The sequence below is a fragment of the Tachysurus fulvidraco genome, chromosome 2, assembly GCF_022655615.1.
Source record: "Tachysurus fulvidraco isolate hzauxx_2018 chromosome 2, HZAU_PFXX_2.0, whole genome shotgun sequence".
Lineage (NCBI taxonomy): Eukaryota > Metazoa > Chordata > Actinopteri > Siluriformes > Bagridae > Tachysurus > Tachysurus fulvidraco.
This window is the reverse complement of record NC_062519.1, coordinates 14,630,736-14,644,763: the sequence shown is the minus strand read 5'-3', so window position 1 is coordinate 14,644,763 and position 14,028 is coordinate 14,630,736. Positions and strand designations below refer to the sequence as shown.

General features: G+C 42.3%; 1 protein-coding gene across 1 annotated transcript; it reads left to right on the top strand.

Annotated features, from left to right (window-relative positions):
- The first annotated feature begins 863 nt into the window (after positions 1-863).
- Positions 864-13,983, top strand: bmp7a (bone morphogenetic protein 7a). The gene is made up of 7 exons (XM_027176485.2): positions 864-1,742; positions 9,235-9,418; positions 11,180-11,328; positions 11,424-11,639; positions 11,770-11,846; positions 11,979-12,089; positions 12,716-13,983. Exons 1-7 carry the CDS (start codon positions 1,373-1,375, stop codon positions 12,863-12,865), a joined length of 1,257 nt encoding a protein of 418 aa, XP_027032286.2. The 5' UTR covers positions 864-1,372; the 3' UTR covers positions 12,866-13,983.
- Positions 13,984-14,028: the final 45 nt, after the last annotated feature.

The following is a 14,028-nucleotide window of genomic DNA, read 5'->3' as shown; positions in this document are numbered from 1 at the left end:
GCGGTGAGGGATCGAGACGCAAAATGTCTATGTTACAAAACAAAACCCAGACTGCTGTTTAAATAGTGCCTTTGGTTTCTCATCCTTGGTTTAATCCCAAAAGCTGGGACAAACTATCCTGCTTCCTAAATTTATTATTATAATTTTTTTTAATGTGTTCACAAGTTCAAAACTTAACAAATACACAGAAAGATCCATCACCTCATATAGCTTTATTTATTTATTGTTACATTTAAATGAATAACACTTGAGTGCGGTATGTGTAGTTATGGGTAGTTAGGAATACCAGAACCTGATTAAAGCGATGCGTTATTTCACTGCTTACATTTGTTACTGTTAACATGTTCACATGGCATGTGAGCATGAAGAAATGTCGCATCACCTGTCATAGAAATTCTCGTACCAGACATACTGATGTATGAAACAGTCCCAATAAAATCTTGGTCTTCCGTCCATTTGTATCTGACTTGTGAGTTTTTGCTCAGCCCCTATGCCATCCTCCTATTGATGGTTTTTGGACAAGCACAAAAGCGGCATTTACAATCTGAAATTTTAATGAAAAGAATTACTAAAAGCATTGATGTTTGGTGAGGAGGTCTGGCATGCAGTCAGTGTTCCTTTTCATCACAGACGTGTTGAGTGGGGTTGAATCAAGACTCTTTGCAGGACACTCTGTTTCTTTCACGTCAAGCTTCATGGACTTTGTGGCTTTTGGGTTTTGTCGTGCTGAAGCAGGAACCTCATATGGGTGTGATGCTCAGGTGTGCACATACTGTACCTATGGCTGTGATTTAAGATGTCTTAAGTTTATTGCTTATCACACTGTACAAGACCATCCCAATATAATAAACATTTTTGACACTGCTAGAACTTTAACGTCACAATCAGTGAGCGCGACCTGCTGTGCGTTATGAAGGTGGGGATCTTAATAATCGTGTGGTTTTCAGGCATGACAAAAAGCATAGAGTCGTTCAATTTTATTCTATTTGAGTTTTTTTTTTTTTACCGCCCTCTCCCTTCTCCCCCCACCCATTGTGACCACACCCACTTTCATCACTGATGAGGTCCCACCCCCGAGGTGCAGCGCGCTCCTTAAAGTCTGCGCGCACTGGAGCGCAACCGGCAGCGCATCGCGTGAGGACACGAGGGAAGAACGGAGCAACAACACTGACGACTGAGAGGAGAGCGAGAGCGAGCGAGAGAGAGAGAGAGAGAGAGAGCGAGCGAGAGAGAGAGAGAGAGAGAGAGAGAGAGAGAGAGAGAGAGAGAGAGAGAGAGTGAGTGAGTGAGTGAGTGAGTGAGTGAGTGAGTGAGTGAGAGAGAAATATATCATTTGGGATCCAACCATAAGCACAGGACACTATCCTCCAGCATGTTGAGGTTACTCGCGGGTTGGTGGTGCTGCTGCTGCTGCGCCGTCTTGGTCGCCGCAAACTTCACGATGGAGAACGACTTGGGCTCGGCATTCGTGCACCGAGCGCTGCGCAGTCAGGAGCGCCGGGAAGTGCAGAGAGAGATCTTGTCCGTGCTTGGTTTGCCCCGGCGGCCGCGACCCCACTCTCCGGAGAGGCGCACGGCGGCGCCCATCTACATGCTGGAGCTGTACAATGCGGCGCTGGAACCCGCGGCTTCCGGTTTCTCTCGCGCTGCGGCTCCGGTTCTGGCTCCTGCTCCAGCACCGACACGGCGAGACCAGCGCTATCTGAGCGACGCCGACATGGTGATGAGCTTCGTAAATATGGGTGAGTGTAGAATTTTCTATCTAAATGTTTTTTGGTGTTTTTTTGTGCAATATGTTTTGCCTTTGATTGCCAATATTCTGTATTAATTGCAAAACTGTATCATTTTATATTAATACAAAGAGACGCCAAAAAGTAACTTTACGCACTTTACGCACACTCATAACACGATATAAACACTGACATAAACTGTTATTGTTTCCTTTGGAGAAGAAGCATCGCCACACCCTCCTAACGACTGTTTTTGATAATATTGTGGGTGTTACTTTAAACATTTGGCCTGGAAAACATAAAAACCTTAGAAAAGGTCTTCCATGCCTGGAGGGAATTGTTCTTTTTTTTTGTTGTTGTTGTTTTGTTGTTTATTATCTGGCAGCAGACATTTAAACCTGTATATGCAGGCTACAGAATTTCATGAAATCTAGTGATTCTTACTCACGATGGCGAACGAGAGAGCTTTGGCTCTTAAAACTCAGTCATGAGAGTAAAAAAAATTCTCTGTAGGTCAACATGAGGCAGTAGGACATCTGTACTTAAGGCTTAAGCTCAAGTTTCATTAGGAAAGTAAACTACAACAGAAACCAGAGGATATCGCCATGCTGCACTGTCTCCAAGAGCTGTTTCAGGAGATGATATAGATCTGTTTGGATCCCAAAAGACATTCTGGTATGTCAATATACACTGTAATGGCTCCTTTTTTTTTACCAGATGGTTCACATGGCTGCTTTCCATGCCCCTTAGAAGGCTGTAAAACCAAGAATTTTTCTTTTGTTCGAAATTAATGGTTTGCCATTTCAAGAATCCTCTTCTGTGCCGTGAAGAGGGCTTTTCACAGGGCTTAGTTTGGCATGACTAAAATTTGAGAAGACATTTTTGACCTCACAGGGGTAAGATAAAGCTGCTAAAAGATAAAGACCAGTTTGGGAGACCCTCGTGTGTGTGTGTGTGTGTGTGTGTTGTATGTGGATAGTGTGAGAGAGATGGGATAAACAGTGACTAATGATTAGTGTTGTCGCAAAGGTTTAAGTAATACAAGCTCAAAGTAATAATTCTTCTTATTAAAAGTGAGTGATCCCAGGTTTCGGTGTGTGGCTAAAGAAGAAGGTCTGCGTGTATTCAGAGAACTATGAGCATGACTCGGGACTTCCCTGGACATTACTGAACTTATCAAACCTGAATTCTGCCTTTGTTTCCTTTGGAAAGTATAGCATTGCCTGTGTTTCACTGTAGCGAGGGAGCATTCCTGTAGTGGACACGAGTCTCCTTCCCCTCTCTGTACTCCCTTCCTTTTATCCACAATCCTTATTCTGTGGGAATTTCATGCCTCAGAGCAAAGAACTGAACGCTTCAGTCCAAAACTCTGCATTCAATGGTGCACGATGGCCTCTGGAAAAAGTTCGGCTTTGTTACCAGAGCCAGCTGTCACTTGTGTAATCCCCTCAGAAAAAAAAAACTATTTTACTCTGGAGACCTGGATATGATGTGAGACTTAAAGTCTTTAAAATGGCCCAGCCTTCGTTCTGGATCATTGTTTTTATTCTCCATGTTGTGCTGTTGATTGACAGGATAATTTCCTCCTCTTGTTGAGATGTGTGTTGAGGCAGGCAGGCCTGCGTTCAATCCAGGACCACCCTAAACGACTGTATTAAAGCTATTTCCTTCCCACAGAACCACAGCTACTAGGCAAAGAGTTGAGACACGCACCTCTGAGCTTTTTTTTTCCCTTTTCATGCATGCGAATTGCAAACCATCTAAACAGTTTGTTAAGCTAGTTTTAATATATAAACACTTCAGGTTCAAGTTGAATCTTTTATGTTTACAAGGATAAATTGAAGATAAATAGGAAAGGGGATGGGGTGAGCGGATCCACTGTACAAGGTACAGAGTTAAGAAAGTCCGTACAACACAAAGCTATACGATATACAATATAACGGAATAAATTCACTTCATTCCTTTCTTTTGGAATTGAAATTCCTTTCAGATAGACAATGTGTTACATGCAGGTTACTTTTAACAGCAAACAACTGAACAAGTAAAGTCAATCCAAATGAAAAAATCCCCCGTAGACATTGCAGTCAAAAGGGCAACACTTCAAGTCAGATAGAACCCGTGAAGTTCAAACTCCATCCAGCAAACCAGCTGTAGAGCAACTTCGAAGCTTCTGCTTGGAACCGTCCGACTTTCATTTTTTTCCCCAGCTTGTGTTTTACCTGGGAATGTGCCATGGATTGCAACAGATGTGTCTGAGAGGTTTTGTTTTTTTTCTCAGCAAGAGCCAGCTGTTCTCTGGAAAGGAAAGACCGTCTGCAATCTGTTCTTTCTTACGTTAACACACTGCACACTTCAACCAGTCAGTTTGTTACAAGTAATGAATGGTTAAGGCTAAGGTTACCAGGTGGGTTTAGAGAATGTTTTTTTTTGGTGTTAATTTAGTTTTTTTTTTCCACTTGTATAAACTCTGGTGACATTGTTTTTTTTCCTCTCTGGGGATTTGCTACGTGTCAGATCGGGTTACTCGTTCCCATTTTAGGTTCAGACCTTTCTTTTCTTTGCGCTCGGTGATTTCAGTCACGCTTTTTTAGTTTAAAGAGCAATCAAAAATGAAGTTTGATATGCAATTAAAACACACTTATTTATATACTTCTTTCTTAAGCGTGGCTGAGAAGATGGATGTAAGCACCTGATCTTGTGTCGCAATAGTCTGTCTCCAAAAAAAATAAAGTTAAAACAGAGCAAATCCCCACAGCTCAGTGTAACTCAGCAGAGAAGCAGTCACGCTCCAAATGTTTATGCTGATAAGCCGGCTCGGCCAAGTAGCACCGAAATCCCTTTATTCCAGCGAATATAATTCTCAGAAAAGTGATGCTCTGTTTTCAAGTGTTTCTATTTGTTGGTTCTGGAAAGATTTGTTAGATTTGTGCATTTCTATTTCACATAATAAACTTCAGCTATTAAAGTTGTAAATAATGCTACGTTAATGTTTCCAGGCTTGGAAATCCATGAAATCCTCCAAGTAATTAAATCCATCTAAAGTGATTTAAATGTTAGTTAGATAAAAAGTTTTTTTTTAAACTAATCATCATCCTTTAAAACTTTGCAGATGTACAAGCGCTGGTAATAAGAAAGTCCTAGCCTGCAGATAGGAAAAACGGACTTGACACACATTACTCACAACAACTCTAGCGTATGGTGGTAGACAACATTCCCTGTTTTTTTATTTTTTCAGCAAGAATAAATGTAATAATACAGAATATACCAACGAAAGAGACTACGGTTTGTATCGCGTCACAACACTGAGGCTTGTTAATTCAAAGTTTGATAACAAGAGGAGGGAAAAAAACTGGAAACCTAGCACCAATCTAACCACCTAACCCGGGATGTGATATATTTACCTCCTCGAAACAACAAACTATATAGTCTATTTAATTTTATAGATAGTATATATAAGTATAGATAAGTATACATGTCTGTACATTGACCTATCTTAAGCCGATTCGAGTGTATTCTGCATAATTCGGTTAAAAGTGAGGAAATGAGCAGCCATGTTGTTCTGATATCTTTTTGAGCTCCTCAAACTTCCTTGAGGAGGAATTCTGAGTCGAAGGGTTTAGAAAGTTTATTTGTTTATAACCTAATGCATTTTTTCGTTCCCTGCGTCCTTTCCCCTTCAGTGAAGGGGTTTGCTTTTGGACTCATCGCTGCTTCATGTGAAAACGCCGTGTATCCTGTATCACAGTAAAGGATCGGCGATATGATAGAATAATCTTCTTAACTGGTCAAGAGAGTGTGTTGTAAAGTGTTGCTCGCTATACCATTTACGGACAAGCGTTTGAAGTGAAACGTCGACGTCGCCTACAGTACATTTATCCCAACAAGCACTGGAAACAGTTTAAACTTGAACTGTAAGGTGTGTTGAAACCCTGCTGGTCTAATTGTTCTAATAGCGTCAATGTTAATTAGCATGTTTACCCTACACTGTGATTTCTCATCGGAGCAGCCTATGGGTTAAGGAGTGAAGTGTTGAAACGTGTGTGTGCCAGGAGCAGTTTGCATATCTGAACGCTGATCTTTGTGCCTAATGGCCTTTAACATAAACACAGCAAACCCTTACAAGCAATTATTGCCTCCACAAAATGCCGGTGCTTTTCTTTCCAGTGTTCACTTGCGGTCAAATAAATGACTCTCTGCCTTCAGTATGCGCCCGGTTTAGAGAGAGCTTATTCCCCCTCCTTTTTTTTCACTCACCGCTGGCTATGCATGTTCATTATTGTGCGATGATGGAAACAATTTGAGCACGTGCACTGTGGCCGTTCTGCAGGCTATGATGTCATACGTGGCAGCACATGCAGGCAGGATGTGTGTAAAAAAGCAGCAGTAATCATGGTTGTCATCATTATTGACTGACCCCCACCAGCACTCACACACACTCGCACACACGTGCACTTTACAGGCCTTTTTCCTTTCCACGAAGCATCGGAACCTGGCATTGGAAAACTGGAACTGTGCCTTTTCCATCAGCAAGATTCTCCAAAATATTCTCTCAAGTTATGGTTTCGTTGCTGGTCACACATGACACCAAAAAATACACATATCCTTTTAAACGGATGCCGTACTCGTACGCAATCTCAAAATGTTAATTTCTTGGTGCCGGCTTGCTTCCGGTACTAAAATGCAATTGGACGGGAACCGAGAACCAGTGCAATCAGGAACCAGGTGGTAGGTGCTGCTTTGTCACAACAATAATTAACCCAATTCAGTTTTTACATGGCAACCATTAACATCAATTGTGCGAGTGACTGCTGTAGTAACGACCCTGGCGTTATACGTGTTAATGCTATATGTGCAACATTTTTTTTAAATATTTACATAATTAATATGGCAGTAATTAACTTTCTTTACCTTCAGAGGTTATGCATTTGAAGCAGAAGTGAAAGCACATCTAATAACCAAATGGTTCAGTAAATAAACCAGTAGCTGATTTCATAAAAACCTTCCTAAATCGCTGTTTGCTCGAGCACTAGCTTTGCAAGGAGTCAAGGTGTCACTTATAAAGAATGTTTGTTTATATCTTGTAGCTCTTGGTGCTACAGGGAAAGATGAGCCATGGTCTGTGAGAAGAACCTGACCTTGAATTAATATCGATCCACTGTGGAAGAAATAAAACACCTGGCAACACACTCATGTAGGAAAGTAATCAATGACCGGCTGGTGTGATGAAGCCTTCGATTTTATCTTGTAGTTATTAAGCATGTTGTCCTGGACACAATGGAGACTCCTTCCAAGCATAATAAAAAAGTTTCCTTTGAAAACGTCAGAGTGTATTGATCGATGAAGTGATGATCCGGTCATTCTTGTCTTCTCTCTCAGGTCGGTGGTACATGAACTCCGACTACAGCCTCGAGCCTTGAGCCTTGACTGGCATCCATTGCTTTATTTTTGAATGTGAATTAGAAAAACACTTTATGTGTTGCCTTTCACCTTTTGCACCAGAAAAGCCAAGCACTCCCCCCCCCCACCCAGGATAAACGGATTGTGTAGCACTGAGAAAACAGCTTCCCAGAAACCTCCAGGAAAGGTTGAGTGTGTGCCACATGCTGGAAAGTCTGAGAGGATCTCAGCCGTCCCGGGGTGGGGACGACACTCCGCCAACATCTGCCAAGGGTTCATTCTGAAATCATGGATTTTCCTCAACAAAGTCACTCGCTCACATACACAGGAGTGTTTTTTTCCCCTCCCTCCATTGAGTAGTTTTGCTTTATTGGGTGTGTGGATAAACATACTTCTAAGATGTCATCCTGTTGACTAAATGTGACAAACATCACGGTACTCAGAGAGAGAGAGAGAGAGAGAGAGAGAGAGAGAGAGAGAGAGAGAGAGAGAGAGAGGTTTGTGAAGACATCTGGACATGATGTTGCTGTAGAAATGGAGGAAGTAGACTGAGGGGAAAAAAAAGACTTCAACCATGTTCAGATACATATTACATCGTGATATGTAGAGAAACTGTGGGCAGAGGGAATTGCCCACTCCAGGTGCTATTGTGCTAAAATTACGATTTCTCTCAGAATTTGGCTCCATTTGGGACAGGGCAGGCTGTCGGAGGCCTTTTCAAGGAGGTTATTTTCTGCACTTTCACGAATGAGACCAGGATGTTGGTGTGGAGTGCAGCCAAGGTCACTGGTGGATTAGCGAGGGATATAAAGGCCAAAAGGGCTACTACTTACGACTCCCAAGTAACGTGTACAGTGCATGTGGTGTAATCCGTGTGTGTGCGTGAGGAAGAAAGGAAGAGTGTGTGTGTGTGTGTGTGTGTGTGTGTGTGTGTGTGTGTGTGTGTGTCTGTACATATGGGGCACCGCTAGTTTCCGGGCCAGGCCTTTTACAGAGCTTTTCTTGTGGTCACACATGTGTGTGATTTGAGTCCACAGAGCCAGGCTCAGCACCCCCCCCCCCCCCACCACCACCACCACCACCCCGTGACCCCTCCCAAACTATGTTCCCATAATTCATGTGGGCCTGAGATCCGACTCGGCTTATGGAAGCAAACATTTCTTTTTTGGCTGCAGTGATGTGGGCGCACCAATCAAGTGCTAGTTCTGCGTGCGATTGCTCAGCCGTTCTGACAGAACGCAGTCTTTCCTTTACTTTATGAAAGAAGTTCAGAGTTGTGTGGGGTGTGTGATGTGTGGTTTGGCCTAGATATTCACCATGGGACGAGGACACACAGATGAGTGAATCGAGGCAAATGAGACAATTACTGTACATCCACAGGCTTAAGAAGCGTACACCATGTTCCCACCTCCACAGCTACGCTACACTACACACACACACACACACACACACACACACACACACACACACACACACACACACACAGTTCAAATGCTGATTATTTTGATCAGCATTTTAATTTGTGTTTATAATCATTTTGTTGCACCCTGAAATGTTGTCTCCACGGTGCAGTTTGCATCATTTCTGTTATTCGTCCGCTTTGCAGTGTGTTACATAATAGAGAAACATGTCTTCGCTAGTTTTTGTTAAGGATAGCGTGGACACTTTGGTTTTTTTCTATCTTATAAATTTATACCCCATTTTATACCCCATATAACTTCGTAATTAAATCTAAAACTATGACCAGATTTGATTATTTATTTATTTATTTATTTATTTATTTATTTAAACTTGACATAATTTTTTTTAACATTTCAAGGTTTAAAGACACCGAGATCCTGAGAAAATGAACCTTTTGAAGGTCTCATGCTTTCTAGTAAATTGTATACAAGATTGGAAAAAACTTTTAAGCTCCATTTAGCACCTTAGTGTTGTATAATATAAAAATACAACTTTTCATTTTTCTCAGAAAATTCACAATTCAAAGAGCTTCAACATTCTGTGTTTTGTCCCTCTGGGAGCTTATTAAAGGAAAATCACTTTTATGTCTTTGTCGTGTGTGTGTGTGTGTGTGTGTGTGTGTGTGTCTGGTGTTCTCTATATCTAGTTGATCCTGAAGAAGACCCACATGTGTTCCACCAGTTCCACCGATTCGATCTGTCCCGCATTCCCGAGGGTGAAGCCGTGACTGCTGCCGAATTTCGCGTCTACAAAGACTTTGTGCACGAACGTTACGAAAACGAGACCTTTCACATCAGCGTGTATCAAGTGCTCCGGGAGTACGATGACAGGTAAACACGCAGCTGTGGACTGTGAACTTTTGTGAGTGTTTGGATTGTTTCTGATGCTGCTTTTTCCAGTCAGCGAGGTTTGTTTGTCTTATTCGTTTCCTGCGTAATAGATGTGTGTGTGAAGTCAGCCTGCAGCTGCGGTTCTTTCAGGTTTTATTAGAGTTTAGTGTGAAAGCCTGAGAGAAAGACTGGGTGAAGTGTGCGAGATGAAACATGTGCTGCCGCCCACTCGGTATGGGAAACACACATACACACACACACACACACTCTGATGGGCCTGCCCGATGGTAGGTGTCCTGTGCCAGGTCTCCCACTGAATTCCTGCCACTGATTTACAGCACAGCTGTTAACATGCCGGCCATTACAAAGTCATTACTGTCAGTTAGTGAGCTGTAGAGGCTTGAGCAGTAGAGGAACTCGTCTATCTCCTCCATCTACACTCGCATGCTCTGTCTTTTCATCTCCAGCCATATCTTCAGTCTGATCCCAATGTTCCTTCAGAGCAGCACATTCTCAGTTCTCTCTAACCCTGCCTCTGTGTTTTATTTCCTCACACACACATACTCACACACACACACACACACACACACACACACACACACACACACACACACACACACACACACACACACACACACACACACTTTATATCAGCTCCACACTCAGACTCCTTATCACCCCTCTGGCAATGTGAATCATCGCTCGTACACCTATTGTGATGCAGACGCGTCACGCAGACAGACGGCGTCTGCCCAGCGCCCCCCAGGGGGCTGAAACCCGACCCGTAAACATACCATTTGTTCCTCAGATCAGCTCCAGTATCTCTCCTGAATCAGACAGGAATTTTAATCTGCGATAAGAGACGTCCCAATTTGGGGAGGTTGATCTAGGACACGATGCAAAGGGCAAGTTCTGGCCTGTCGACTTTGACTTTCCTGATGTTTTCTGGGTTATTTGTTGACAATACAAAGCCATAAGAGGTCATCAGACACACAAGTATTTACTAGTCATATACAAGTCATGAAAGCTGCTGATTATTGCAGGATATAGGTTGTGTATGACATCATGTCCTGTTAATTGTAATTGTGCAGTCGTGGCATGATGAGACACACAAAAGAATATAAAATAAATAGGAAGTACAGCGTCTGGCCAAAAGTATGCGGACACCTGACCGTCACCTGCCACCTGTATGGGGCCACAACGTTGGAAGCACACAGATCCAGTGAAGTAGGGTAGAAAGGCATCCTAAGTTTCACACCAGTTCTACATGGCAAATGTTCGTGTTTAAGGATTTGTCTATTGTACACTAAACAAGGGCTTTATTACAGACGAGTGCACATCCATATCTGCCGTTTCCTCTTTATTTTACTTGATTATTTCTCAGTTCACTTCCATGTATCTGAATTTATTTGAATAGGGCTGAACCAAAAATACAGTGGGTTTACAAAACTTTGACTGTCTGTGTATCTATGTGCAAAAAAATGTACATAGATACACATGCCTTTGTTTTTTGGTAAATATTTGATATTATAAATTACCGTAAACTGTGAGGAACCTCTTCCTTAATGTGTAATATTTGACTGCATAATTTTATATGGCAAGAGAAGATCTAAGGGTAGAAAAATGGAACATCCGAGAAAAGCCTCTTACCCTTAATTATCTCTGAATTGCAAGCATCTTTAGCTAAAAGCATTTGCTAAACGAATCATTGTGAACGGAAATATAATTAAAAAGATTTGCATGCGTATGTGTTTCTTGCAGGGATTCTGATCTGTTCTTGCTGGATTCACGGGTGATTTGGGCTGCAGAAGAGGGCTGGCTGGTGTTTGATCTCACAGCTACCAGTAATCACTGGATTTTACACCCGGGTCAGAACCTGGGCTTATTGCTTGTTCTGGAGCGCGCTGATGGTGGGTCAAACCTCCTCCTCCTCCTCCTCCTCCTTTTTTTCTCTCTTCCCTGGAATGTTAGCTGAATGCTTTTGTCTTTCTGTTTCCCCCTACAGGTAACCGTGTGAACCCCAGAGTTGCAGGGCTGGTGGGCAACCAAGGACCACAGAACAAGCAGCCATTCGTAGTGGCGTTCTTTAGAGCTACGGGCGTCCGTTTGCGCAGCGTCCGCTCGGCTCCCGGACACAAACAGAGGAACCCGAACCGCCCGAAGACTCCTAAACACACACCACCTTCCAGCCAGGAGGCACTGAGGTTGGCAGAGGCAGCAGGTAGCGTATCTGATCTTGGTCAGAATAAATCTTATGCTCTAACGTGCATTAACTGGTGATCCAGAACTGCTATGCTTTTAAGAAGTTTTTATTTATTTATCTATTTATTTATTTATTTATTTTTAAACAGAGAATGTCAGTGTGGACCCAAAACAGGGCTGCAAGAAACATGAACTCTATGTCAGCTTCAGAGAACTGGGATGGCAGGTATAATAAAAGACAAATTTTTTTTTTCTTTTCTGTTCTCTCTTTCTTTGGGTCTGTCTGAGAGGATAACACATGTTCCACTATTTACACACAAAATAAACCACAATTTTCCATTTTTTCCTGCGAATACAGGACTGGATTATTGCCCCAGAAGGCTACGCTGCATACTACTGCGAGGGCGAATGTGCCTTCCCTTTAAATTCCTACATGAATGCCACCAACCACGCCATTGTGCAGACGCTGGTAAGTTCACCACAGACCCGTTTACATAATCCACACAGCAAAGCTGCACCCACTACTCTTAATATAGCCTGGGACTTCATAACAAAAACCTCTTTTTGTGCTAAAATACTTACGATCATCTCGGAGTGTGTTTGTTATGTAAAAATATTTATCATTTGTAAGGAGAAGTGGAAGGAGTCTCCAGTGTCAGTGCTTTGTAAGACACCAAGGTTAAAGCTGTAACTGCCCGGAGAACGTCTTCTGGATAAAAGAGGGTTTTGTGGTTTCTAGTCTATTTGTGGTGCATTGTGGTGCACGAGCTGCATTTTTTTTCTTTTTCTTTAAGAGACAAAGAAATGGAGGTTGGTCTGCGATGGCAGGACATAACCTTTTTTTTGGACATTTTACAACATCTAAACATAGATAAATTTAATTCAATTAAATAATGATTTTAATAAATTTAGCGCTGTCAATATTGCTGTGTTGCAAGTAGAATAAAACACTTGCTGTGATTACAAACTAATTTCCCAAGTGCACTATTAATTTTAATTTAAGCACAGTAATATACTTTCTACTGTGCAACACGTTTTAATTGAAGAGGAAATTGCAAAGTTGGTCTTGCTTTTTTAATTCCATTTTTATTGCAGGTTCACTTCATAAACCCAGAATCCGTCCCGAAGCCGTGCTGCGCCCCCACTCAGCTCCACGGCATTTCCGTTCTGTATTTTGACGACAGCTCCAACGTCATCCTGAAGAAATATCGCAACATGGTGGTCCGAGCGTGTGGCTGCCACTGATGGACACACGCGCACACACATGTACACGTCCACACGCTCGGCTGGAGGACAGAAAAGAAGGAGATGGAATTGAGGCCAGCCGTGCCTTCAGGAGCTATACGTTTAATAAGACTCGTCACTGGAGGCAAATGCTGGACCACTGTGCTGTGCCCACGTGTTTCAAGTGCGTCACAAATACAGCCAAGACGAGTGGGAGCTACTTTCATTACAGTATATGCTGTAGAACTGAGGGGGGAAAGGTTTAAAAAAAAGTTCAGCGAAAGAGCACACAATGAGATGTGTTAAATTAGTGTTAGGCACACTTTCCTCGCTTGAGTCACTGGAGACCGGGGCAAAAACAATATCGGTGTGATGAACAGTGGGAAATTCTTTTCATATTTGGCCTACAGGAATCAAAGTGACGTAAAAGTGTTTTTTTTTTCCCACTCCGAAGATTTATATGGGCGTGATTTATACATGCAGGTGGATGTTTGGTGTGTGTGTGTGTGTGTGTGTGTGTGTGTGTGTGTGTTTTCTCTCATCCCCCTTGTGGCAAAATCCCCATTCCACACGCTGCATTTATCACACAGCCCGAGTGTTCAGCATGTGTTAACTGCCGGCAACAGGACCATCACTTACTCCGACCTCTCCTCTGAAGCTGGTCCAAAGCTGCGGGTGGCGGCCTGGACAGCAGCATGTGGTTCTCATCTGCGTTCTCTCTGTAGACCGGATGATAAAGCAGCTAAATAGAACTGTCTGGATAGGGACAGGTGCAATTGATTTTTTTTTTTTTTTTTAAACAGAGAACTGGAATTCTACAGCTGTTCTTGGTCATGCGAATGTTATTATACAACGGAGCTTACAGAGACTCGCAATAATGAGGGAATACAACCTTCAAGTCCAGATGTTTTGAAGAAATGGGAGATGGGAGTCTTTTTAGAACTTATATTCCCATTTGTCAAGTTGGTCATCAAACGCATAACTACAGTCAGACAGGGATTGACTTTTTTTTTTTTTATTGCACAAATCCAACAAATAGGACATTAAAAATGTTTTTTTTTTAATTTAGAAAATGACACAATGAATTATTTTATTCTGCTGTTGCTATTATTTTTTTTACAAAACACCTAAGTGCAATTTAATAGTAAGTTGAACTATAGAAAAAACTATGCTTTTTTGCCCCT

Coding starts and splice junctions, on each gene's coding strand:
- bmp7a (XM_027176485.2), top strand. CDS start 1,373: ATGTTGAGGTTACTCGCGGGTTGGTGGTGCTGCTGCTGCTGCGCCGTC. Junction 9,419..11,179: donor CTCCGGGAGTACGATGACAG/GTAAACACGCAG, acceptor TGTTTCTTGCAG/GGATTCTGATCTGTTCTTGC. Junction 11,640..11,769: donor GAGGTTGGCAGAGGCAGCAG/GTAGCGTATCTG, acceptor ATTTTTAAACAG/AGAATGTCAGTGTGGACCCA.